Genomic DNA, 26,916 nt, shown 5'->3' with positions numbered 1-26,916 from the left:
TTCATCCCAGGTACTCCCGGTTATCTCCAATGAGTCCTGAGTGGTCTGTATAGAAACAACAGTTTTCTCTGAAAGCTACACAATACTTCTTCTGCATGAAGCAGGTCTACCATATTGGAGAACTAGTTCAGCTAATGAGTCTACCTGTGGATAGCTCTGGGGCTATTTGGTTTTAACAGATACCATTTCCTGGTATGCCAACAAGCACTATACATAGGCATTTTGTCCCCTACGCCAGGGAGTTTCCTTTTGAACTAACATTCCAGCCTAAGGGGGACAGGGGGGCAACCTAATCTTTTTGTAATTACTTTTTGCAGCTCTTTTTTTAAACCACTTCTTGCTGAAACCAGGGAGTTGTTGCCAGGATCCAGGAAGCCTTGGAGTGCTATTCAAAGACCGGGAAGAGGTTCAGGCAATGGGGCATATTTCAGAAGCATTTGGTTAGCTGACCCAGCTGAAGAGACAGGGAGCAATTACATCAGCTGGACTGGTCCACATCAGCTTTCAGCAAATCCAGGGCTCACAGCTATTTGTAGGCTGTAATTGATTCTTGGATGGTGTCTGTCAGCCAAGTGGATATCTGCTGAGACAAATACAGACTAGGGACCTCATCTAAAATTTAAGAGCTTAAAGAATAGCTTACATTTGGAACTTTCGGGCCCATAGTCCTAGTAATTGGGAGAGGGGAGGAGACCCAAGACCAGGAGAGAATTCCCACTCTCAGGAATAAACAGGTGGGGAAACCTAGACTGCGCTTCTCTGGAGTCCATTTGACTTGTGAGAACTGGATCCAAGTCTTAAGCTTCCCTATTAGACTTTACATAACTTTTATTTTACAAAATCAGATGCAAACTTTAGATAGATTCACATTAATCTGTATTGAAATCCACATTGTAGAGAAAGCCTCGGGTGTCTGGAAAACAGCTGGAGTAGACTCAGGCCTTTGAGTCCTAGCGAAGCTATAGCTCTGGGTTAAGAAACATGATCACTCTTCTCAGCCCAAAGGGCTGGATTGGACAGAGTTATTTTTAGGCTGATGAAGAGCACCTTTAAGTCTATACTTAGAAGACAACCAAAGACAATAGCAATCAGTACTCTACAGCTTCTCAGAATGCCATTGATCAATGATAAAACCCTGAGCTTTCGAAATCTTAGTGTAATCACAGCACAGGAGAAGAAATATAAAACATTTGTCGTTTTTCACATACCTTAAAGCACTTTCTTATATTTTTAAATTTATTTATTTTTATTTATTCCCTTTAACACTCCAATTTTAGGCCCTCCTTCCTCTCCTCCTGGCTCCATCCTCCCTCCTTCTTACTCCCATCTTCCCTCCCTACACCTCAGATAAGGGGAACCCCACACTACCAACCTACACCAGCACAATAAGTGCCATCAGGAATGAGCGCATATGCATCCCCTGTGGCCTGTCAAGGCTGCCCTGCCATGCAGAAGTGATTGAAAAGTAGGCAACAGAGTCCATGTCGGTGAAAACCCCCTCTTTGTTTTCTAGGGAACCCACATGGTGGCCAAGGTCCCTACTGGGTACATATGTAAAGGGCTTAGGTCGAGTTCATGCATAGTCCTTGGTTGGTACATCAGTCTCCATGAGCTACGCACCTCCACCCCCGACCCCAGCCCGGGCCCAAGTTAGTTGACTCTGTTGGTCTTCTAGAGGAGCCCCTGTCTGCTCTGCATCCCTTTATTTTTCCCCTTACTCTTTCACAAGACTCCCTGAGTGCTCCCCTCAATGTGTGGCTGCTGGGGGGACCCTATCAGAGGACAGCTGTTCCAGGCTTCCATCTGCAAGCACAGCAGAGTGTTACAGGTTGGCTCTCTCCCATGGGGAGGGTCTTAGGTGGGACCAGGCATTGGTTGGACATCCCCTCAATCGCTGCTCTACCATGTCCCTGCCCGTCTTAGTTTTGTGGGTCGGTTGGCATTCCCCTCTCTCCACTAGGAGTTCTTTCTAGTTAGAGGTGTCCTCTTCGGTCTCCCTGACCCCTGCTACTAGGAGGCTTAGAGTCATCCTCATGTCCTCCCAGGAGCATACCCTGTCCTAGGTCTCAGAGATGTTCCAGCCCATGCTTTCTTTTCTCTGTACAGACCTTGGTTCTACAGACCCCTCTCCCCACGTCTGATCTCCACCCTCACTACTTTCTACACTAGCTCTCCTACCCTGGTTCCCCTCTTCTACTGCCCATTCTGTTTCCCCTTCTGGGTGAGATTTAAGTATGCTCCCTTGGGTCCTCCTTGTTACTTATCTTCTTTGGGTCTGTGAATTGTAGCATGGTCATCCTGTAGTAAATGGCTAATATCTGCTTGTTAAGTGAGTACGTACCATGTGTGTTTTTCTGGGCGTGGGTTACCTCAGTCAGGATGATCTTTTCCAGTTCCATCAATTTGCCAGCAAATTTCATGGTTTCCTTGTTTGTAATAGCTGAGTAGTATTTCATTGTGTAAATGTATCATAGTTTCTTTCTCCATTCTTTGGTTGAGGGACATCTAGGTTGTTTCCAGATTCTGGCTATGACAAATAAGGCTGCTACAGACATAACTGAGCAAATGTCCTTGTTGTATGGTGGAGCGTCTTTTGGGTGAGATAGACTTATTCCCAGTTTTCTGAGAAAGCACCAGATTGATTTCCCAAGTGGTTGTATAAGTTTGCACCTGCCCCTAGCAATGAAGGAGTGTTCCTCTTTCTCCACATCCTTGCCAGCATGTGCTGTCACTTAAGTTTTTGACCTTAGCCATTCTGATGGGTGTAAGATGGAATCTCAGAGTCATTTTAATTTGCATTTCCCTGATGACTAAGGACCTTGAGCATTTCTTTAAGTGCTTCTGGGACATTCGATAGTCCTCTGTTGAAAATTCTCTATTTAGCTCTGTAGCTCATTTTTAATTGGATCATTTTGTTTGTTGGTATTTAATTTTTTGAGTTCTTCATATATTTTGGATATTAGGCCTTTGTCAAATGTAGGGTTGGTGAAGATCTTTTCCCGATATGATTAGACAACCCCATCCCCTCCCCTCCCCCCACCTCGAGGAGTAGCAAGGTCTTCAGCTGGCTGCAGAAAAACAAAACTGACACAAACCCCGGACAGACAAAGCAAAAGCAGCTCTTTTAGGAAGCCTTTGGGGGTGTGGGGGGGAGAAGTGGCTCTTTAACACAGCAAGGGTCTCAAAAGCCAGAAGGTCCTAGCCCAGGCAGGAAGCTAAATCCCTTTGAGAAGGGCCTCTTGCTGGCCTGACTGGGGCAGGCCAGAGGAGCAAACACTCATGGACCAAATAACTTACTAAAGTAGGGGAGGGGTCAGGATCTAATGGGGGAGGCAGAAAAAAAAGCCTCTCCCTGGAAGCAGGAGCCAAAGACAGCTGAAAAGCCTCAAGCATCTGAACTGCTAAGGTCTAAAAGGAAGCTGAGTCTAAAGAAGTCAAGTCCTTAGGGAGAGGCTTTGAGATCAAGGAAGATTATTTTCTATGCTGAAAAGATGGAAGACACAGCAACACAGTGCTTCTGGATTCCTTCTGAAGTAGCCCTGGTGATCCAACATCACAGTCGGCCTCAATAACTGTTCCTCAAGACTCTGTATCCAGGACAATTTCAAAACGGCTATCTAGATCATCCAGCATCTCAGACTGTTCCAGTCAGGACTTCAGTTAAGCCTTGTCTCAACTTTCTCAGCATTCAGAGACTGGACAGCAAACGTTACAGCTTTCTTTCTTTCTTTCTTTCTTTCTTTCTTTCTAGATTTATTTATTTATTAAGTATACCATGTTTTGCCTGCATGTACACCTGCCTGCCAGAAGATGGCACCAGATCCCATTATAGATGATTGTGAGCCACCGTGTGGTTGCTGGGATTTGAACCTTTGGAAGAGCAGGCAGTGCTCTTAATGTTTGAGCCATCTCTCCAGCCCCCCACAGCTAGCTTTCTTAAAACTGGACAATATCCCAATTTTCTTGCCGCTCCCAAAAGAAAAGCTATGTCCCAAGCCAGCAGGAAGCAATTTAAGAAAGCTATGCCCCATTCTCAGGAGGGGGTGGATTTTTTTTTTTTTTTTGTCATTCTATAGGTGAAAAATGTTTGTTATTGTTTTATAAAGGGGTTGGCTATAGGAAGAATAAGTAAAAGGGTAGATTATTAAATCTACTTTTAAACCAAAGAACATTAATGAGCCAAAAATATTACATTGGTATAGCTATTTGTATATTAATGCAGATTTAAGATTATAGTTGGTTACAACATGCTAAGGGTTTTTCCTATGTAATTCTTAACACTGCCATGTTAAATTCTAGTCCTTTTGAAAGCTGCTATTACTAACTGTTTAGAATAATTACAAAATGCATATTAGCAGTCAGATAATCAAACTCATGGTCATGTTAGATACTAATTAGTTAATTATGAAATTATGTTTCCTAGATTGACAGATAAAAATAACTAGAAGCAATTCAGATAAGATAGGTATATAAATGGTCTTCAAAATCCTCAGAAATCTACAAAATATGATATTTAAAGATTTTACTAACTTAAGGCTTTTTTGACAATGAGACAGATCTGCTTCTGGCAGCACCCTATCCTACTTCAAAGAGTCTCAGAGGCTTCATATGTGGGAAAAGAGCCGCTGGAGGAAAAAATACTCGTGTGTCAATTACAGACAGAATACTGTCCAAAACTGGACAAACCGGATGCAGGAGAGTAGACTGTCAAGCTTTGCAAGGACAAGGTAAGCAAGTCCTTTTTAATTCCTGTTTCACAGAAAAGTCTGTCAAATATTCTGGTCCAGCAAGCTAAAGATGATACTCCAACATTATAGAAGAATTTGGGGGTACTGTCCAGAAAAATATCTGTCATTTCTATATCTTTGGAAGCTGCTTGCCTGCACTTCCTACAAATCTAGGTAATATATATTTCTTTCTAAGTTTCTGATGGGTTTGAAGACTAGATATTTATAGTGTTACAGTTAAACTTAAATTGTTTAAAATGATAGAAATTGTAGATAGTAGAATACTTTATCCAAGGGTGCCCAAATTATAAATCTTACCTAATAATTTCCATAATTGTTATTATTACATATAGTTCATTATTTATAAGAAAAGGAGCCTTTTATTAGACTAAAGATGTAATCATAAGGTTATTGTATAATTCAAATGCTGATTTCTGTACCACCCCCCCAATATCTGGTTGCAATCCTTGTTCTTAGAATCTCCTGTCTCAACTGCTCGCCAATTGTCCTATGATATGCCAATAAAGCAGCTTACAGCCAATCACTGAGCACGGGAGAGAATAGGGCTGGACTTCCTGCCAGCCAGGGACGGAGAAGTTAGAGAAGGAAGTAGGGGATTCAGCCACAGGAGAAGCCCAAGAGACATCAGGAGAAGGAGTTGGAGCAAGAAACTACAAAGTGCATACATCTCTGGGATGTATGCTGGGATCCAGAGGATTAAGGATAGAGTAATAACTGCTCTGCTATTGTGTTGTGAAGCTTATTATTAAACAAATATAAGAGTCTCAATTATTTGTATGATAGCTGGGTTAAGAGAGAAACTGAGAAACAAACACAATTTTATTAAAAATAACTATAACAATTGACTTATTTCATTAGACAACGGCAGGTTGATTTGGAAACTGAGATGTCAACAGCTGTGGCAATGGCCGAACTGTCCTCAGTGGGCTGGGATCTCTGCCCAATCTCACATGTATAAGCCCAGAGGCTGTGAAAGGCTCAGTGTGAGAAAGGCTGGGTGTGATCCCCGCTTCAGAACAGCTTTCTTAGGTCACCAGTGTCCCATGAAAGTCCTCTCTTTTCTGGTCCTGAATCCCAGGGCTTCCTAGTGAGTCTCTGTAATCTTTGCAAGGTGCGTAAGGCCAGGTCTGGCTAGTCAGTGTGCAGGTAGGGTCCCTAGGAAGTACTCAAATATGCATGAAGCAAAAATGCGCTCACCACGTTCCTTTGTCCTTTGTAGATCTTTCCATGAAATCATGGAGTGACTGAGAAATCAGGGCCTTCCTGCACTAGTGGGAAGTAAACAGGAAGTTGACCTCCTAGGTAGGGAGAGGAACAGGAAGTCCAGAGCTGTTTCCCAGTGGCTCTCTCACCAGGGCCTGAGGAAGAGTTTAAGAAGCTGTTTCCACCTGCTGCTGAGCCCGCAGGAGCTGTACTAGACCTCTTGAGGCCAACAGAAAAGACCAAGGAGCGAACCTCTGTCTTGTTCTTCTGCAGCGGCGCTGCCCGGTATCCTTAGTGCAGGTGGGAAGATGGTGACCTCCATGTTTTTTCTCTCCTCTATTCACCTTTCAAATCCTCTCCAGTGAGGGGCATGTTGGCTCAACGGAGTGTGACAAGGCAGCTCCCTTCCACCGGTTCCCTCTGTGCCAGGCCAGAAGGACCTCCACCCTGCAGACTCTCTCTGTCTTCCCTATTTCTTATCTGTTCAGTCCCTAGGGGGATCGTGTATGCTAAGCAAACACTTTGCCAACCAAGAGAAGGACAATACATTTGAATGTTAAGGAAATGCACTGAGTAGAACTGCTGCGTTTTTGTTGTTTTGTTTTGTGGGATGGGGGCTCATGGTGTCCCGGCTGCCTCAAAACTTACTATCCAGCCTAAGATAGCCTTCACAGGACCCTCACCTTCTGCCTCTCACACACTGCTTTTCCAGCTCTATGTGACCACCACTCTTAGTTTCTGGGCCTTTTTTTTTTTTTTTTTAACTTAGCCAGCACCATCAACGTTAGTTAATTAAAAATAATTGACAGGAGGCACCCAGGAGAAGGGCACAGTGAGTAAGGATGTTTTCTACAAAGGCTATCAATCTTAGCTTATGCCTCAGGACCCACATCGTGAAAGGAGAGAACTGATTTTTCCAAGTCTTCCTCTCTGACCCTTAAATTTGTGCCATGGCATGAGTTCATGGACCGTCTTCACCCTGCATAGTCTCTAGATAATTAGATTAATGTAGAGACATAGTGACAGAGTAATGTGACTTTAAGAGATTAACAAAACATTTAGCTACAAATTTAATTCCCAGGGACTCCAACCTTGGACACACGAGACTGTCAATGACCTCAGTTTTTTTGGTTTTGTTTTTGTTGTTGTTGTTGGGTTTTATTTATTTTTTATTTTTTGGTTTTTCGAGACAGGGTTTCTCTGTGTAGTCTTGGCTGTCCTGGACTCACTTTGTAGACCAGGCTGGCCTCGAACTCACAGCGATCTGCCTGCCTCTGCCTCCCGAGTGCTGGGATTAAAGGCGCGCATCACCACACCGGGCTCATTGACCTCAGTTTAATTCCCAGTTTTCTGTTCTTATGGGGGAAGGGTGGATAATCTAAGACTCTACTGAGTCTGCCAAGGAATTCTTTCTTCTCCATAAACTTTTGGGCATGACTTCAAGTTTTGGTAAATAGTTTATCGCCTGCAGTTTCTAGAGCCAGTATCCTGAGGAGTCCTGGAGGCCGACAAAGTCCCTCTGGCAAGTATTTCCAAAAGGCACATGCACCTGTGACCTGGCCCTGGCTCTGAGACCCACTCACTGATGGGCCAGACCTAGTAGTTCACACCAGTAACCCCAGCAATTAGGAAGCTGAGGAAGGAGGAGGATTTCTGTGAGTTCCAGGCGAGCTTGGGCTAAATAATACGTTCCAGATCAGCTCTGGCTGTAGAGAGACCCCGTGGAAAATGAGAGGGGAGAAGAAAGAGGAGGAGGGGGTAGAAGAGAGGAGAGACAGATATGAGTAATTAAAGTAGCAGCTCACAGTATTCCTGGGTTCCCTGTGAAATGGCCTGGATTCAGTTACTTCCTGCCTATTCCCCTCCCACCGCGCACATCACTGCAAAGCACACTGGGATTCGAGATGCTTTCCACACTGTTGTGTTTGACTGACTCTTGGCTACTATTGTGCTCTTTGACTTTCTCCTCGGGAAGTGTTAGGAATCCTGGGGGAAACCAGGTGATGCCCATCTTGGGCAGCGAGGGGTGCCTGGGAGAGCCATTGTGACTCACGGTGTGCCCTTTAATCATCTTTGCTAGAGGTGATTCATTGTTTCATCATGGGAGCTTCGGTGACAAATTACCTTGAAAAGTGGCTTTTAAAGACAGACCCTTCTGGCCTTGCCAAAAGATGGACTCAGGATATTTTCCTCTAAATGACTAAGAAAAGTAAGTTGTTTTTTACTTTGTTGCGTGAATGGAAGCAGTCAGTATGCCGACGAAAACAAAAGCTCTCTGGGGCTAGCATGGCCGAGGTTTGAATGGCATTTCCAGCAGCTAAATCTGTAATTAGAACAAGACGTTAATAATCCCCTCTTGGGGGCTGGAGAGATGGCTCAGAGGTTAAGAGCACCGTTTGCTCTTCCGAAGGTCCCGAGTTCAATTCCCAGCAACCACATGGTGGCTCACAACCACCTGTCATGAGATCTGGTGTCTTCTTGTGGTGGGAAGGCACACGTGTGGGCAGAATACTGTATAAATCAGTCTTTTTTAAAAATTAAAATAAACCAATCCTCTTTTAGGGTCGCTAGATTACTAAAGGAGGCTGCCTATAAAGTGATTGGCATAGAGGATTTAATTATTCTGGACATAGGAACTCATTTATGATCCCAGCTCTCGTGGGAAGAAGGAGATAGGACAAGGATGTTCAACCCTACTGTGTTAGGCAGTATTTATGGTGTTGGATCCTCAGACAGCTTTGTTTTTTGAGTTTTCATCTCAGGTAGCCCAGGCTGGCCTTGAATTTGTATGGGCGTCCCACTTTAGAATGAAGAGAAAGGGCCAGAGGTTGGCCCTGCCCAGTGTGGCCACAACTAGCAAAACTCTTATTTAAGAGACTGACAAGAGCCATAGACTCTGGGCGGACCACTAGGTTCACGTAAGACCAGAAAGAACCTCAAGCTGACAGGCTGACAGACTCTGTCCTACCGACCGCGCCGCGCAGGCGCAGTGTAGATGATCTGGCCCCCGTCCCTGACGTCACAGACTCCCGCCCCCTTGGAGGATCTGTGGGCGGGGCCGAGGCTCCTTGACGCATGCGCGTTTGCTCGGCGTAGGTGGCGCTAGATCCACCTGAGGTGGTTGTAGGGCGACGGCGCGGACGCCATTTTGTCGGTGTTTGTCGCAGCGGCTGGAGAGAGACGACGGCGGTGTGGCGACATTTCTCGGCCAAAAGGCCTTTTGGTTTTGCGGAGGTGAGGCGGCCAGGGTCTCGCGGAACTAGGTGTCTGAGGAAAGAGGGCGCTTTGGGTGTCGGCACCCAGGGATGCATCTGCGGGGCTGGAGGGGCGCCTCTTAGCCGGCGGCGACAGCCCCCGAGCTGCGGCGACTTCGCCGCTGGAGTCGCGGTCCGCACAGGCCCCGGGTTCTCCCGACGGGGCTGGCCCGCAGCTCGGGCCTCCTTCACCTCTGTCGGGGCCTCGGCCGGCCGTCGCGGGCACCGGTAGGGAGACCTTGGCGGGGCGCATCCCTGGCGCTGGTGTCGGCGGTCGAGCCACCCGTTCCCCTCCTCACCCCTCTCGGCGGCCTCGGCCGTTTACGTAACTGGAGGTTTTTCCAAAGTCCGATATTCGCCCTGGTTGTCTGCGCCAGAGGCCCTGGCCGGCTGCCCGCGGGAGGTGGAGCGGCCACTGCGGCGGCCCCGGTGGCTGGAGTCACCTCCAGCTTCGAGGAACACGCTTGGGAAGGAAGGTTCGTCCTTTGTGCCGGACGGGTCTTCATGACTACCCGAGAACTGTGTAGACCAGGCTGGCCTTGAGCTCCAGACATCCTCCTGCCTCAGCCTCCCGAGTGCTGGGATTAAAGGCGAGTGCCGCCACACCCAGCCTGTTTGTTTGTTTTTCTTTTCAATCCCCCTCTCCCCATAACCGACGTTGCAGAGGACGAACCTTGCCTTGGCGTTGTGACAGCCTGTTGCTGAGGTAGCCAGCCCTCCAAACCCAGTGGCCTTGGTGTTCTGTTACAGCTGGCCTAACCTTGAACACGCACCCGAGGGGCCTCTTGTTCCCCCACTTAAAAATGCAGCCCTCTGGGAGGCCGAAACTTCTATCCGTTTGCAGTTGCCAGATACCAAATGTTTTTTTAAAGCGTGATGGAGAATCTATTGCTAATATGGATAAATATAATTTTCCATTGTATCTTTTTATTGAAAGATTAAAAAGGTTTTTTAAAAAAGTATTAAAGATAGTGTAATATTTTAAGGCAGCTTTTCATTCCTGTGCATGAGAAGGAACTTTAATCTCATATGAGCCCAGAAATCTTTTACTTTACCTTGTAAGTAAATGTTCTTTGGTTTGTTTGTGACAAGGTCCTCACCATGTGGACCAGGCTGTAATGAACTCTCTCTCTCTCAGAGCTCCACCTGTCTCTGCCTCCAGAATGGCGTTTGCCACCGCACCTAAGAGAATTATCTTTGAATTTTGCTGGAGATCAGAGTAGGGATGAGGGATGTTCAGCTGGGGCTGTTGGAACTGGAACCAACCGATAGAATTTAAAGGGTGAATCTTAAGGAATACAGCTCTTGGGCTCTCAAAAGGAATTCCTTTCCATTTTAATGTTTGCATATTAGTAACTTGATAATTTGAGAATTCTGTCTTGTACAAGGTAAACTGGTTGGGGCAGTGTGGATTAGAGGAGTGAACTCCTGAAGCAAGCACATAAGGCTTTTAAAACCAGTGGACAGTCGGTCATAATGATGAGTCATCAGAAGCTGCAAATTTGCCTGCTGTTGTTTAAGTAGCCTGTAGCCTGGTGGTAGTACTTAGTGTTGCTTGAGATTCAGAATTCAGTTCCCAGCGAAACAAAGGTTTAATCTAACCAAACTGTAAATGTTGATAATACAATTTTGATAATAAAAGGAATGTGTCAGCAGAATTCCAATAGAAATAGACGAGTGCTTCTCTTAAGGAAGCTTGAGTCTTGTCTTTTGTTTCAAGTAAATTTGTAGTGTTTATTTTACTTTGCCATATTAAAGTGATTATATCAAAAGAAATGCTTGGCTTTTACTGAGATAACCTAACAAGAATTTAGAATTTTTTTTTTTAATGTGTGGTTTAATCCATACTTTCTCTTTTTTAACTGAGCTAAAAGAGAAGCCACGTTATCAGAAAGATGCCTGACAGGTATAGAATTAGAAGAGAATATAACTTACTGAATATTTGGGCAGAGGTTATAGGTCAGTGGTAGAGCCCTTGCCTAGCAATTGGAACCTCCTTTCTTCCCATTACATCCTCAGTAGTAAGGGGGAAAAAAGATAGATAGATCACATCCTGATGGTGTGATGCACATCCTTTCTTAGGAACACTTTGGAGGAGAATTGAAACTGCTGTCTTTCCAATCCTGGGGTTGAATAGCTTATTTTTCAGTCGTATAAGGAAGCTGAAGGCAGTCAACTAAATTGGTTTTGCTCCATTTGGGCCTCACTCAGCTCCTTTGCTAAATTGTGAGGGTTTCCCCCCCACCCTAAACCATTTAAACTCTTGTTTATCAGAGCGCAGAATTAAAGAGTTACTGTTGGACTGGAGAGATTGACAGCCTGAGTTTTGATTACAGGTGTAGGGACTCCTGTACCCTCTTGTGGCTTCCTTGGGTAACCGCACTCACGTGCCTTTTCTTTTTCTTTTTTCAAATTTTTTAGATTTTTTTCCCCCCAAGACAGGGTTTCTCTGTAGCAGCCCTAGCTGTCCTGAGCTCACTTTGTAGACCAGGCTAGCCTCGAACTCAGAGATCCACCTTCCTCTGCCTCCCAAGTGCTGAGAGTAAAGGCGTGTGTCACCATGCCCTGCTAAAATTAATCTTTTAAAATATTGCTTTTGGAGCAGCATGGTTAAGTGGGTAAAGGTGCGTCCCTTTGATCTCTGAGACCCACACGATGAAAGGAGAGAGCTAACTCTTGCAAGTCGTCCCCATTGGCCTCCATATTAATACTGGCGTGCAACAGTCACACACATGTAAAAAGGATAAGTGTTAGACTTTGAGCCTGGGAGATCCATGCTGTACATAGGAGGTTGTAGATGAAGCCTGGGAATTGTCACCATTGTCTGATGTCGCTGGCCATGCCTCAGGTTAAGCATTGGACTAATTCTGGCATTTAGAGAAAGGAACTCTACAGAGTTTGAGGATAAGGAGGCATTAATGAAAGGCTCTTTGCTTTTAAACCAGTTACGTCTCTGCTTCTCTCACTTCTAGTTATTTGTATTACCTTTGTCAGGCTGAAGGACATTTGTGATACCATTGGGATGGATATAACTAGTGTAGGTTCTGTTCTTAAATTCAAATCCGGCTGGTGCACACCTTTAATCCCAGCACTTGAGAGGCAGGGGCAGGAGGATCTCTGTAAGTCTGAGGCCAGCCTGGTTTACAGAGCTAGTTCCAGCACAGTCAGAGCTATATAAAGAAACCCTGTCTGAAAGGAAAAAAAATAAAATAAAATCTGTGTGCATTCATTTCAGTATTGACTTTCAAAATTCAAATTGAGGGGCTGGGAATGCAGCTCAGTTGGTAGAATTGTTAACATCTTAAGTGACCTATTTTTTAAAAATCATTATAAATAGAAGGAAACAAGAATAAATTATCATTTTTTTACTAAATGCTTTAACTATTTTGCGTGTTGGTTCACATGTGCATTCTGGTTCATGTGTGGGCCAGAGGTCAACACGGCTCTCCACATTGTTTTTGAAGCAAGGTCTTACATTGAATCTGAAGCTTGCCAATTGAGCTAGACTGGCTGGCCAGTGAGTTTCGGTGATCCATATGTCCCACCTCCACCCAACCCCTGGGTCTGGAGTTAAAGGTTCTGTGCTGTAGTGGCTGGCTTTTTATGGAGGTGTGAGTGATCTCAGCTCAGGTCCTCATACTTGCACAGCAAGCACATTACTAAGTAATCTCTCCAGCCATTGAGCAATTTTAGTTGGTCCTTTGTAAAAAATTTAAAGGATAGCCAGGTGCATTGACACACGCCTTTAATGCCTGCACTTGGGTGGCAGAGGCATGTAGATCTCTTGAGTTTGAGGCCAGCCCGTTCTACAGAGTAAGTTCCAGGACAGCCAGGGCTGAGAAGCCCTGTCTCAAAAAAACAAACAAAAAATTAAAGTCAGTGAAGTATTTCTGAAGGCAACACAGACTTGAGAATTTGTCCTTGTAATGTATAATTGTATAACCTTCCAGCTCAACATTTGCCCCTTCCTCATTTACAGATGCGGCATTCCAAACGAACTCACTGTCCTGATTGGGATAGTAGAGAAAGCTGGGGCCATGAAAGCTACAGTGGAAGTCACAAACGGAAAAGGAGATCTCACAGCAGTACACAAGAGAACAGGCATTGTAAACCACATCATCAGTTTAAAGACTCTGATTGGTAAATGACTTGTATTTTAAGTTTTAACAGTTTTTAACATTTGTCATTTGCTTTTATCAAACTTGGAATTCAGGCAGCATGTTTGTTTATTCATTCAAAACACAGTTTCAGAGTATCATTTTAGGTTAGAGTCTATGCTGCTGAGACTATAGCTGTGAATAAAATAGTTTGTCCTATGTCTGGGATTGGAGAGAGACAGTTGCTCAGCAAATAACTGAAAAATAAGGACTCGGGGGATGTAGTTCAATGCTAGAACAAACACTTGCTGCTCTGTGTGAGAGGTCCTAAAAATCCTTAGAAATCCCGCCATCAAAAAAGAGGAGGGAAGACAGAAAAATGTATTCAAGGACATAAACACAGTTGAATAATGATGGTATACAGTGAGTGGTTTTAACTTGTCTGTAGGAAGGTGGTATGTATATTTGGATGTGCAAGAAGTGTTTCACTATTGACATGTCCTAGAGAGTGGTTAATCCAGATGAGGAAAGCAGCATATGCTGTCTGAGAGATTAGTCACTCATGTTCTACAGGAATATTCATAGAAGGAAACCAATGGGTGGGTATGTCAGATTTTTTTTTTTAGAAACTTGCTTCACGTTTTGAGAACTGTTCCTTTTTATAGGCTTTCTCTGGTAATTTAGGATAGATCCTCAGTAAAAATTTGTGATAGTGAGTCTTTATTATAATTATTTAAAATTTTTAGACATTTATATAGAATCTAAATAGTAAAGAAAGGCTAGGTGAATAGTTTCTTTCACTCTGCCTTCCATTAATTTCCCTTTCTCGTTTCTTTTGTTGGTTCTATGTTTTCTCCTTGTTTGTACAGATGTTCCATTGGGGCTGTTTACCAGATTGCTTTCTAAATTAGCCAGCTGGGGTTACTTTAAAAAACAGTATGTAATTTTTTTCCTTCTCCGTGCTAAACAGAGTTGTCTGCCAAAGAGCTTGTTTGTAGTTCTTGTAAACTAATCATGTTTTACTAAATAGTTATGTAAGGGGTGCTGGGTGAAGTTTATGGCAAGATTCAATGACCAGACCGTAGTAATGAACACTATACACATTGTACCCCATTATTAATGAGTACAAGATACATTTTAAGGTTTACTATGTTAAAACTGGTTATTCATAGTGCTAGAGTATATTACATAGTGAAAAGGTTGATTTAAGTGATATGTGTTTATAATTTACTATAAAAATCAGTTAGTCTAATTAACCACTATGCAGTACAATCACCTTTCGCATTGACTGACAGAGACAAATTTGGTGTTTATTGTTTATTCTTCATAATCTAGAATATTCATTAATTGTAAAAAAATCTTTTTGAACACTAAAACTCTTATGAATATTTTAATAAAAGTACTGGGGAATAGAAGCAGCAAAGTGTAAAGAAGGGATCAGCAGGATGGAAACCATTGTCCGTTACTTGACTGAATTATTTCTCGCTGTCTGTTCCTAAAGGATCTTTGTGTACAAATCTTTGCCTGTGATTATTTCCTGAGAGTAGATTCTAAGAAGAGGCATTTCCAAGTTAAAGGGTATGAAGTCTTACAAGGTTCTTGCTGCATATTCTCATTTCTTTTTCTAGAAAGCTTATAACATGTTCCTTTATACTGCTCTAGTTTTGCCTGTTTAAAATGGTTTTCTTAATCTGAATTTCTAAATTTCTAGTGAATTTGTTTACTGTTTTATGAAGAATTTTTATGTCAATTGTTTTCTGTTAAGGTGTGTTTTTTACTGATTTACTAGGTGTTTTATGTAGTAATGATTTTAACCCTTTATCACATGCATCATAAAGCCCTTTTCTCCTGCTTTGCCTATGGCAGTAGCCTGTGAGTTGGTCTCCCTTTCAGCAGGCTTAATCAAGTCTGTTCTGCCTCAAATACCAGGAAGACCAACATGGTTGTAAATAATCTTTTATATATTATGGCCCAATCATTCATTATCTTCCTATAACATAGAGTACCAAGTTCTAAACCTTTGATAAACTTTGTATGACTGGAAATTACCTAGGAGATATGCAGACTTAGAGTTAGCATCAGTGTGACCTCGGTCCTCAGTATTCAGTATTAGTTTTAGTAAGCTGTGCTTGCAACAACACCTTTATAGTTAGGTGTGTGCAGGGCTTCTATTGACATGTTCTCCAGGGTGAAAATTGGTTCTTGATGCAGTCATCTATTTGCCGTCTGCAGAGTAGTGTGTAGATAGATACATGCGTTCTAGGCCTCTGGCTGGTGATGCTGTCTGCTTAAGATGGCACCATGCTTTCTACTTTCTGCTTTCTACTTTGTCTAAATTCTGGTTTTTCTTTAAGATGCTTATCTGCTTCTGTCTTTGTCATGAATTCTTCCTTAATCATTTAAGCAAATTAAATTCTTTGCCATCCCTGATGTATTTTGATTTTCTTTCTTTCTTTTCATAATTTTTTGTGTGTGCATATGAACAATTTTAATTTCGTTTATTGGCAGAGACTTTGCCGTATATGTTTCTATTTTCTCTCCCACAGGATCTGTGTGGAAATAAAAAAATGTTAGTGCATTCAACAGTATAACTGCTTTGAAAAGCTACAATGAAATTTTCACTGGGCATTCAGTGTATTTATTTTTTAATCAAATCTGTTCATTCTGCCTAGCCTGTCCACAGCTTGTAATATTATGTAGTCTTTTTTCTATTTTATTTTATTTTTTCATTTCATGTACATTAGTGTTTTGTCTATATGTATGTATGTCTGTGTGAGGATGTTAGATCCCCAAGAATTAGAGTTACAGACAGCTGTGAGCTGCCATGTGGGTACTGGGAATTGAACCCAGGTCCTCTGGAAGAGGAAGAGTATTCTTAACCACTGATCCATCTCTGTAGCCCCTAAATTTGTTTATCTTTTATGTGTATCAGTGTTTGCCTACATGAATGTCTGTGCATCACATATACACCTGGAAGCCACAGAGGCCAGGAAAGGACACCGGATCCATAGGAAATTATGTAGTCTTTAACCTCTAACCTTTGGTCTTTCTTTGTCATAAATTGGAACGTTCCTCATGCTAGCTCTACTCATGATAGTATATCACCACCCCATTTTTTATTGTTGGTAGATTGTTTTTGGATTGTCAACAGGCCAGTTTCACACAATATTCCAGCTAAGGGTTATTTTCTAGTTTTTAAAGATAGACTTTGGATTTTGTGGGTGTGGGATACCTTATAAATTTAATGGATGCCTTTAGAATTATGACTAACTTGTTTTTCATCTAGATCTCTGCTCCAGACCAACTGTCTCAGGCCCAGAATTTAATCCTAATAGCTTGAGCTGTTTCTCCAGAGATTAAGGACAACTTGAGAATGAATGATGCTAGGCAATAAGAAGGCACAGCCTGAATTAGATGGCAGTCCTATTGCAGTCCTGTTGGCTAGTAGTAGTCCTAGGGATGTCTCTATTTCTGCTTAAACCAGCACTTGGGAAAGAAAATGACAGCATATTCTGGGGAGTATAAAGGGGTTGGCGGGGCAGCCGCAGCAACATCTGTCATTCCGTTGCTTTGAGGATTATTTAGCTGATTTGTCTGACTGGGCAGGTGTCCCCTCTCTCCCTCAGTGCTCCATGTGCATCCCTCTTGAAGCTTCGCACTCTGTTGAAGAGGACACTCATCCCAGGTAGAGGGGGGATGGGCAACTGGGCCAATTGAATCTGTCCCCTTCTTTCCATCAGATCAGGACATTCAACTGTGAGCCATTGACTTCCTGAGGTCCATGACCGCCATAAAGTTCTTGCCAAGTTTTGTTTATGTATTTCTATGTTTTCTTGGAAAAGGGTCCACACCTCCCATCAGGTTCTCAGAGGGATCTGTAGAAACACTGTGGCTGTAGAAAAGGCTGTTTTCTATTTCTTGCGTATTTTTCAAGCACGAATCACAGGAAATTAGAAAGACAAAGGCAAGTAGAGTGTGAGGATGTCCACAGTCCAGGACCCTTTATTGTGTGGAGGATCTGTTTTAGATGTGTTAGGCACACTAGGCAGGCCTCAAAAGTACTGTTACCTGTTTCTCAAACAGGAGTAACAGAAAGCTTAGACATAGAAAAGAGGAGCTAGAATAGGTGACATGGAGGGCAGCAGTGGCAGTTTGAAAATATCTTGGTTTTTGCCACCAGTGTGATCTGCAACAATGGTGTATCCTTTAGGGATCTTAGTTGAGTTAGTAAATGAAAGGGCTGAAGCACATTTAAAGCTCCTCATAGCTGTGGTGCACATTACAGAAGTCTCTGTCAGGGGCATCTGAAGTGCACTTAATTAAAGGGAAAGAAATCCTTTTGCCTCTCTTTAAATGTGTGGCTCAGAGAGAGGAAAGGGAAACTATTTCAGATGCTTGTGTTGTAATGATCAGTGTGTTTCAGACCAGGTTTACTGGTTTGGTCTTGACTTTTCAGATGGTAAAGGAACATTAAATTATAAGCATATTGTATATTAAAGCTCTGTTCCTTGGTATGAAGTGGTTGACAGCAATTTTCTAATGTATGTGGGTTTTTTGTTTGGTGTGGAGTTTTTTGAGATTGTTTCATGTGGCCCAGGCTGGCTTCAAACTTGCAGTGTACCTCAGGATGGCTTTGAATTCTTGATCCTCCTGCCCTCACCTTTCAATTGCTGGGATTACAGGCATGTACCAACATGTCTGGCTATAGCAATTTTATATAGAAAAATATAGACCTGTTTGGTTAAAGCTATTTCTAAAGCTTTCTTAGATAAGTAGAAATTACATCTTATTGATTTGAATTTTTCCTTTTAGTGAGTTAGCTGTTTAAGCCAAGAATTCTTGAGAGTTTTGTTTGAACCACATTATTCCAGAATGAAGAAAATAATTTGAAAAATTTTTAATGTGTTTGCAGTCACTATTTAGAAGCACGATGCTTGAATGAGAGAGATTATCGGGACCGGAGATACATTGATGAATACAGAAATGAGTACTGTGAAGGATATGTTCCAAGACATTACCATAGAGACATTGAAAGCACTTACCGGATCCACTGCAGTAAATCCTCAGTTCGAAGCAGGAGAAGCAGTCCTAAAAGAAAGCGTAATAGACACTGTGCAAGTCATCAGTCACATTCGGTATGAGTGATTTGTTTTTATTTTGAATGGATTCTTGTTTGTAAAGCTCTAAAAGAGTGATAAGTTTCTAAAAATTTCTTTAATGCAATTTGGATATGCTGTAATTATATTCATATTACCTGAATCCTTAAAGTGTACACATTCTCATAACTGACTCCTATGTATTAGCTAGTCTTCACTTGCCCACACACTCATTCTGCAAAACAGATCATGAGTTTGTTGGTTTTAATAGTAAAAACATCTTATTTTGTGGTTGTTAGTATATTAACAAATGCACCCATTTTTTTCTTTGAATGTAAACATTTTTGTATTTTGAAAGAAACTGCTTTACTGATAGTTGGAAACAACTCAGGCACGTCACATTGTTGGGGTGCTTAGCTGTTGCTGACTCCTATGTTATCTAGCTCCTAGTACAGCACATCATTTCTGAATTTATTTTTGCTGAAGTTGTGAACTTGGGTGCTGAGTGGAAAATGTACTGGGAAAGCCAGACATCTTTAATTTGTAAACTTTGAGATACCATTTCCCTCCCAGGTTTTTTCTATAGAGCTGGCTTGCAGTTACTAGGTTGAAGATTGAAATTAGCCTTTAGTCCCCCTCTTATGATGGTGTCCACTTTTAAATGTTGATAAAAGAACAGTTTCAACTAATCTTGACATTTTCCTGACAAACTAGACAACTCAACTCACAGCATATGGTTATAACAGAAATTAGTAAATCATGACATTGCATTCTTTAAACTTCAGACTTCAATTAAATCAGTATTTTAAAGAGACAATTGTGTTGTTTTTTTCTATTGCCACTTTAAGTATCTTATCTGAAAATCTGTTCCTTGCCATGTTTTTCTTCTGTAACATAAACTGTGCCCTGTGAATTTCTGGGGACTGAATTTGAAATTGCTCCTGCCAACTGTTCGTGGCCTGGTGCTTATCTGAATGCCTGAATATCTCCCCGCTGAATGAATTGCGTATTCTGCCCTGAATTCACTCTGATATATTGATTGGCTGGACGATCTTGGTGCTGCCCACTTGCCGTTTCCAGAAGAGCCACCGAAGGAAAAGATCCAGGAGTATAGAGGATGATGAGGAGGGTCACCTGATCTGTCAAAGTGGAGACGTTCTAAGAGCAAGATGTATAGAATATTTTTCAACACTTTTTAAACTTTGCAGACAGAATAATCTTTTAAAGAATAGTTTGTCAGCGGGGGGCTAAAGACTCTTCATTGCTTTTTTGTTTTGTTTTTTGTGGGTTTGTTTGTTCTTTTGTATTTCTTCTTTTCTGTAGAATTTAAATATTTCTATTCTTAAAATTCCAGAATAATCAGTGGAGTTTGAGATTAGAGCAAGACAGATAGCTCTGTCTAATTGCTTTGTAGCAGCTGAAAATACAATAACTTGAGCGATGAAACCTTAGTTATGCTTTGCTAGAGATCATTTGGAAGTATGCCACACTTAAGCATTCATTGTTTGAGCAACTGGGTAATTGTGTTTGGGAACTTAAACCTCTCTTCTCTCCCTCACTTTAGATGAAATCGTGGACACTTTAGGTGAAGGGGCTTTTGGCAAAGTTGTAGAGTGCATTGATCATGGCATGTAAGTTTGTTTTTTCTTTTTTGAACATTCTGCTGTATTTTAAAAATGTATTTTAGGGCTAGAGAGATGGCTCAGCAGTTAAGAGCACTGACTGCTCTTCCAAAGGGCCCGGGTTCAATCCCCAGCAACCACATGGCAGCGCACAACTGTCTGTAACTCCGAGATCTGACACCCTCACATAGACATACATGCAGGCAAAACACCAATGCATATAAAGTAAAAATAAATAAATTATTTTAAAAAAATAAATAAATAAAACAAAAATGTATTTTAAGTGGCTACTACAAGTTTTCCTGAGAGATATTCAACAGAATTTCTGGAACTCAATATAATTTATGTGCCATGAGCATTAATTTTGTTATACATAGTGGTAATTTTTCCTAGATGGAGATTATTTTGTAATTAAAGGAATGCTCAGTCAAGTTCTATAGGATTCAGCTGCTTTTGGATTGCAGCATCAATAAAGTACATCTAGATTTGCATATTAAGAGTGCATTTCCTAAACTATAGATTCTATGATCTACAAAATAAAGTATATTCTCTAGTGGGATATACTGACCTATCTCATTGCACCTTCAGAACCTCTGTTCATAGTTTTAACACATCTTTGTAAGTGAACTTCTTAAAATTTTATTGAAACTATACATTTCTAAAATTACATCTGAATTTTTTTTATCAGAATTAGTTGGAAAGGATATAATTTTCTAGCTTACTATATATACCAGTAGTTTTGAAAATAAAGTTATGTTTGCAGATAACAGATAAATTGATCTGTTATCTGCAAACAAATTGCTTGAGTTTGGAAATGTTTCATCATTGGGCTTGCTTGGGGCTTAACAGTACACAACTGGCCAAGCATGTGCAAGGTCCTATTTCAGTCACTAGCCAAAAAGTGTTTTAGCCATGAGTTTCTTTTATCCCATTGTCCAAAACACTAAGTTTATGGTGTTTAGGAAGTATTTCTAGAAACGCCCCAATCTAAGCTCACTGATCTGAATGTAGCTATTTCTACATTTTTACATAAAATGAGTCTGTAAAGTGCTGGGCTGGGGAGAGCTCCATAACTTGTAGGTGGTGTCTTTATCCAGCTGTTTGATTTCTTGCTCAGCTTGACAGGCTCACAGCTATCTTTCAGGACCAATTCTGTATCATTGTATAAATTGTTGTTTTGTTATATGAATAGTTGTGCCTTCATCTCTTCTGTGAGGATGTTTTAATGTGTTTACTGTCTATCTTTGTCATTAGACTGGGGCATGTAGGAATGAGCCCTGTTGTTCATTACTAGCACCTGTGCCCTGTCTCTGGCACAACCTAGTAAATGAACAAGTGCTTTGGCAGCAACATTCGCTGATTCTTAGCTTATATGTGTATGTGTGTGCATTTTACTTTTAAATATTGGAAACATGTTAAAACTTCTAAATATTACATGGATGGTTGCTTTGTTTTGAAAAGATGTTCTGGAACCTAGTATTATGCTCTGAAAGATTTAGAACAATAATGTAGAAAGCTTGTAGTTACATTTGTATTTTAGGAGGCTGAGGTAGGAGTTACCACAAATTCAGTATCAGTCTGGGCTACATAATGAATTTAATCTTAGCTTGAGCTATTGTATAGTGCAATCTTGTCTCAAAAACAGAGCAGAAAAAGAACATGCTTTTCACAGAGTGTGTAGATTCATCCCACCATTTGTGTATTTAACATCATCTTTTGTTTTTAAGGGATGGCTTACATGTAGCAGTAAAAATTGTAAAAAATGTAGGCCGTTACCGGGAGGCAGCTCGCTCTGAAATCCAAGTTTTGGAGCACTTGAACAGCACTGACCCCAACAGTGTCTTGTAAGTACACATTGAACCACAAGCTAGCATACTGTGTGAGCTGCTCACTTCTGTGCACTCACAGCATTATTTTGATCTCTTTTAGCCGATGTGTCCAGATGCTAGAATGGTTTGATCATCATGGTCATGTTTGTATTGTGTTTGAGCTGCTGGGACTTAGCACCTATGATTTCATTAAAGAAAATAGCTTTCTGCCATTTCAAATTGATCACATCAGGCAAATGGCCTATCAGATCTGCCAGTCTATAAATTGTAAGTATTCGTGGATACGCAGTATATTTTATTGTCATTCTCTAATCAGCATATGAACCCTTGCAGGTACAGGTAAAGCTGAAATCCCTTCTGACCATCATATCCACTTCTCATACCCATTCACTCTTCTAGCACCAGTTAAATCTCTAAGTGAGACTAATGATGGCTTTCTGTTTTCTTTGTAGTTTTACATCATAATAAATTAACTCACACCGATCTAAAACCTGAAAATATTTTATTTGTGAAGTCTGACTATGTAGTCAAATACAATTCTAAAATGGTAAGTTAAAGACTTGTTTTAATTTTGGGTGTTGTCTTTAAAGTTACTTTAGCTTAGAGATCCTTGAATGAGGGATTTCTCTTCTGGACCTGTTCATATTCTGATGTTCATCTACAAATGGAAGAGGAATAGGATGTGTGTATCCCAGTTGGAGATAGAGGGGAGGGGAGGGTAGAGGAGGGAGGGCTCATTGCAAGCCTTTTGAGTAGTGCTGTAGAATGGTTTATGCTTACTGAGTTTCATCTTTACTCAACTATGTCTCTAGAAACGAGATGAGCGCACATTGAAAAACACAGACATCAAAGTTGTTGACTTTGGAAGTGCGACATATGATGATGAACATCATAGTACTTTGGTGTCCACACGGCACTACAGAGCTCCAGAGGTCATTTTGGGTGAGTAGACACCAGACTTCCTTATACTCTAATTGTTGAAGGTCATAGTTAACTAAAATGATGGTAGCAGGATACAGAAGAGTTGTGTGTGTTTCTCCTGTGTGACCATGTTTGGGAAAGGTATTTTTGAGTGCTGATTTGTGAGCCTTAAGTGATCATAACACCGTAAGGTATGCTTGGTGAGGGCATCCTAGTTTGTGATTATGAGGTTATGGAGCCATCTGTTTTCACTCTATATCGCCAAGGTAAAGCTCTAGTACAGATGCCAAGGGCTTGGTTGGTTGACCTAGACATAAGATAGACAAGGAGCAGGAGGAAAGGGAATTAATTAAGCAAGAGTCTCTGTGTTAGCCATGATGGGAGAACTTTGGAAGTGAAAGGGCAGAATTTTGGATCTCAGAGTATGTGTTGCACCTCAAAATTTAGAAGTCACTGGTAGAATTGGGGGTTTGGAAACAGGACAGATGCAGTGTTATTGTTGACACAGATGTGAAATTAGAGTAGTCACTGGAAAAGGAATCTGGTGATTGGGGAAGTAGAGCACTATATGTGAGTATGGACGATCTTCCCCAGGGTGAAGGCAGATTAGAGAGGAAAATGTAGTTGGATGTTGCAGTAGAGGAAAAGCAGTTGGCATAGATGTTGGCAAAGGGTGAGGAAAGTAAGATGATGTTCCAGAGTATGAGAAGTGGTTTGTTGAAGAATGGGGTGAAGGGCTACCTAAGGAAAAGTCTGTTGAGGTGTAGTGATTGAGAAGAAAACCTTGTATCTGAGCCCAGGCCTACTGTCCACAGATGTAAGTGTATTTGCTGTGTAAGTTTTCCAGTGGTGAGCATTGTGGAATGAACAGAAGTAACTAAATCAGAGCCATGTGTGCCGGCACCCACATATAGTTCTACCACTTGTAAGATTGAAGAAAATACCACTTTCCAGACAAGCCTGAGCCACATGCACTAAAATTGTAAACCCCGAGGTTGCTGTTGTGGTGTCCCAGGGAGACTAAAGAACACCCAAGTGTAGGGGGAAGGGTCAGCAGTTTACAGTTGTTCCATAGTAACATGCCTGTGTTTGTTTTGAATAGCTTTAGGTTGGTCTCAGCCTTGTGATGTTTGGAGCATAGGCTGCATTCTTATTGAATATTACCTTGGGTTCACAGTCTTTCAGGTATGTACCTAATACATTTTATTTGATGATCTATAATGAGCTTTATGTTAAACATGCTATATTTAGCTCCCATATTGATTGCGATAGATCATTATTGAAATGAAGATATAAATATCCTCCTGAAACCAGTTGGTAGAAGTCCTACTACTACTGAGGTCGTAACTTGTTTCAAATGTGTGACATCTTTTAACATGTAGTTCACGTAAAGTTCATATTATGTATTCTAGATTTTTTTTTCTTACTAAACTTCATAAATTTACATTGGTGTTAATGTGGCTAATTGGAATTCTGCTCTGGCTATGCTAACCCTGTTTCTAAATACATAATAAAAGCAAAAAAAAAAATGTGGCACTAGCTAGGTGTGGTGACACATGCTGATAGTTCTGTCATCCAGGAGGCTGAAACAGGAGGATCAAATTACCAGGCCTCAACTATATAGTGAAATTAAGGCCAGTCTTAGCTACAAAGGGAATCTGTCTCACAAAGCAAATTAAACACAGTCTTTGCTCTCTAGAACAAAGATTGGCAAATGGTGGGCTTTTGTGAAAGCACTCTCTGCTTCCTATTATAGAAAAAGGCCTTTTGCCAGCAGCTCATCCTAAAAGGTATGTGTCTGGCCCTACAGAGAAAAGGTTGGCTGGCCATTGCTTAGAGACATTCTTTGACCTGTGTGTACAGCTGCTGCTTTTCTGTCTTAATCTCTTTGAAATCACATTTCTTTGTGTGTTTGGGGTTTTTTGGTTTTTTGAGATAGGGTTTCTCTATGTTACTTTGGCTGTCCTGGACTCACTTTGTAGACCAGGCTAGCCTCGAACTCAGCAATCTGCCTGCTTCTGCCTCCCGAGTGCTGGAATTAGAAGGCGGGCACTACCACGCTGGGCTCTGAAACCACATTTCTAAATAAAGCTCACAATTGTGGTGAGAACTGTTGGACTGGCTATATGTTATCTGGGATTAATAAGTGATCTCCTTAAACAGTTCATGAATTAGAAACTGTTGCATTTTATGTTAGATACTCCTCATGTTGATTATCGTATAGATCTCACTAATCTATCTTAGACTGTATTGTGTTTGCACCAGACAGCATATATTTTTCAGTCTCACTCATCTTTGGAGAATTTATAATATAACTTGTGTTGCTGTCTAGTCTGATCTTTTTGTTGTTAAAATGATAATTTATTTATTGGGGAGAAGGGTGCACACATGGTGAAGACAACTTGTCGGAATGTGTTCTTTCACATGTGAGTTCCGGGGATTGAACTCATGTCAATGATGTTGGCAGCAAGGGCCTTTTACCCACTGAGCTGCCTCTCTGGCCTTAGTCTAGTCCTTTTATATCAGCACATATTATAGCTTTCTTTTAAATGTGCCTATAAGGGAGATGGAGAGTGCTAAATTCCTTTTTCCTGAAATTTTTTTAGACTCATGATAGCAAAGAGCACCTGGCAATGATGGAGCGGATATTAGGACCCATCCCAGCACATATGATCCAAAAGACAAGGTTTGTCTAAGAGGTTTGCCTTTGCTTAGACTGTAAAAGCACAATGCCTGTTCTAAGGACTGCAAATTATGAAGGGAAAAAAACTTCCATACAAGTGATAACTTGAAGCTATTATAAGGTCATTTTCAGAAAATAATTCAGTATCTATGTGTGTGGCAGAAGGGGTTTTATTTTAATATTCAGGTTAACTTTGTTTCATTTCTCTCTCTCTCTTTTTTTTTTTTTTTTTTTGGAGACAAGGTCTCTCTGTGTAGCCTTGGCTGTCCTGGACTCGCTTTGTAGACCAGGCTGGCCTCGAACTCACAGTGATCTGCCTGCCTCTGCCTCCTGATTGCTGGGATTAAAGGCGTGCGCCATTACTCCTGGCTTCAGGTTAACTTTCATGCAAATGTTTTTCTAAGTTATAATACCTATGCGAGCCCATTCTTACTGGAATCTGTCAGTCTTGAGTTTCCTGTTGTTCCTAGCCATCTCTGCACCCTTAAATGGGATAGTATAGTGTTTCCTAGCTCAGCTGGGAAGTTGTTAAAGATTCCAGCCCCATTCCACATGTGGTGAGATCAGAATTCACAGCCAGGAGTCCACCTTTTAAAATGATGAGCATTTTCTCATTTGTAGACAGCTTAGTTAGAAATATAAGGTATTGTGTATAATTGTTGCTAGTATTTTGAAAATTATATATTATTTGTTTGTACATTTAGTGAAAGATTTGTTCCTGTCTTAACCCACCAGGGATTGGAGACAAGGTAAAAGAAGTGGAACTTTGGTTATTTTATTAATTTCAACCTTTTTTCACTTGTAGGAAACGCAAATATTTTCACCATAACCAGCTAGATTGGGATGAGCATAGTTCAGCTGGGAGATATGTTAGGAGACGCTGCAAGCCTTTAAAGGTAAAGGAAAAATGATGGATGATTAAGTAACATTTTTCACTTACGTCTTCATTTTCTAAGACCATCTCCCTCTCCCCAGGAATTCATGCTGAGCCATGATGAAGAGCACGAGAAGCTGTTTGACCTGGTGCGAAGAATGCTGGAGTATGACCCAGCCAAAAGGATTACCTTGGATGAGGCGCTGCAGCACCCTTTCTTTGACTTATTAAAAAGAAAATGAATGGGAGTCAGTGGTCTTCCTATATACTTCTCTAGAAGCAATTACTTTAAGACTGTGTCAGTCAACTAAACATTCTAATATTTTTGTAAACATTAAATTATTTTGTACAGTTAAGTGTAAATACTGTATGTTTTGTATCAATAGCATAACTACCTTGTTAAGTATGGTGTTGATAATGAATGCAATATAAGAGTTAAAATGAATTTTTCCTTTTGATGTTTATTGCCATTTTTAAAGGCCTTTGGAATACCCTTTGTGTCCAGTGGTGAATGTGATTGGTCTTGTCTTTTGTACATGAAGGTTGACTGAAGTGATTTTTTTTTCCCTCAAGTAAAAGGAAATCTTGA

The 26,916-nt window shown here is 41.3% G+C and overlaps 1 protein-coding gene across 6 annotated transcripts; it reads left to right on the top strand.

Annotated features, from left to right (window-relative positions):
• The first annotated feature begins 9,032 nt into the window (after window positions 1-9,032).
• On the top strand, window positions 9,033-26,916 carry CLK4 (CDC like kinase 4). Of its 6 annotated transcripts, none has more exons than XM_084763949.1 (13): window positions 9,033-9,185; window positions 13,185-13,345; window positions 18,215-18,437; window positions 19,479-19,569; window positions 19,963-20,029; window positions 21,748-21,864; window positions 21,950-22,116; window positions 22,302-22,396; window positions 22,662-22,791; window positions 23,873-23,955; window positions 25,377-25,456; window positions 26,259-26,349; window positions 26,429-26,916. In XM_084763949.1, exons 2-13 carry the CDS (start codon window positions 13,185-13,187, stop codon window positions 26,567-26,569), a joined length of 1,446 nt encoding a protein of 481 aa, XP_084620075.1. In that variant the 5' UTR covers window positions 9,033-9,185; the 3' UTR covers window positions 26,570-26,916. The 6 variants fall into 6 exon arrangements, with proteins under 6 accessions (XP_084620075.1, XP_084620080.1, XP_084620076.1 ...); XM_084763954.1 differs by lacking the exon at window positions 9,033-9,185 and adding an exon at window positions 14,172-14,238 and having other exon boundaries at window positions 13,188-13,345; XM_084763950.1 differs by lacking the exon at window positions 9,033-9,185 and adding an exon at window positions 16,929-16,987 and having other exon boundaries at window positions 13,208-13,345.

The sequence above is a fragment of the Acomys minous genome (assembly GCF_964271855.1).
Source record: "Acomys minous genome assembly, chromosome: 16".
In the NCBI taxonomy this organism is placed as follows: domain Eukaryota; kingdom Metazoa; phylum Chordata; class Mammalia; order Rodentia; family Muridae; genus Acomys; species Acomys minous.
Note: the sequence above shows the minus strand (reverse complement) of the source record. Positions and strands in the feature narration are given on the sequence as shown.

Bases quoted from the DNA above. Each gene is read 5' to 3' on its own strand.
- CLK4 (XM_084763954.1), top strand. From the start codon at position 13,243: ATGAAAGCTACAGTGGAAGTCACAAACGGAAAAGGAGATCTCACAGCA. The intron at 13,346-14,171 runs GTAAATGACTTG...TTGTTTGTACAG, and splicing joins CAGTTTAAAGACTCTGATTG to ATGTTCCATTGGGGCTGTTT. The intron at 26,350-26,428 runs GTAAAGGAAAAA...CCCTCTCCCCAG, and splicing joins GACGCTGCAAGCCTTTAAAG to GAATTCATGCTGAGCCATGA.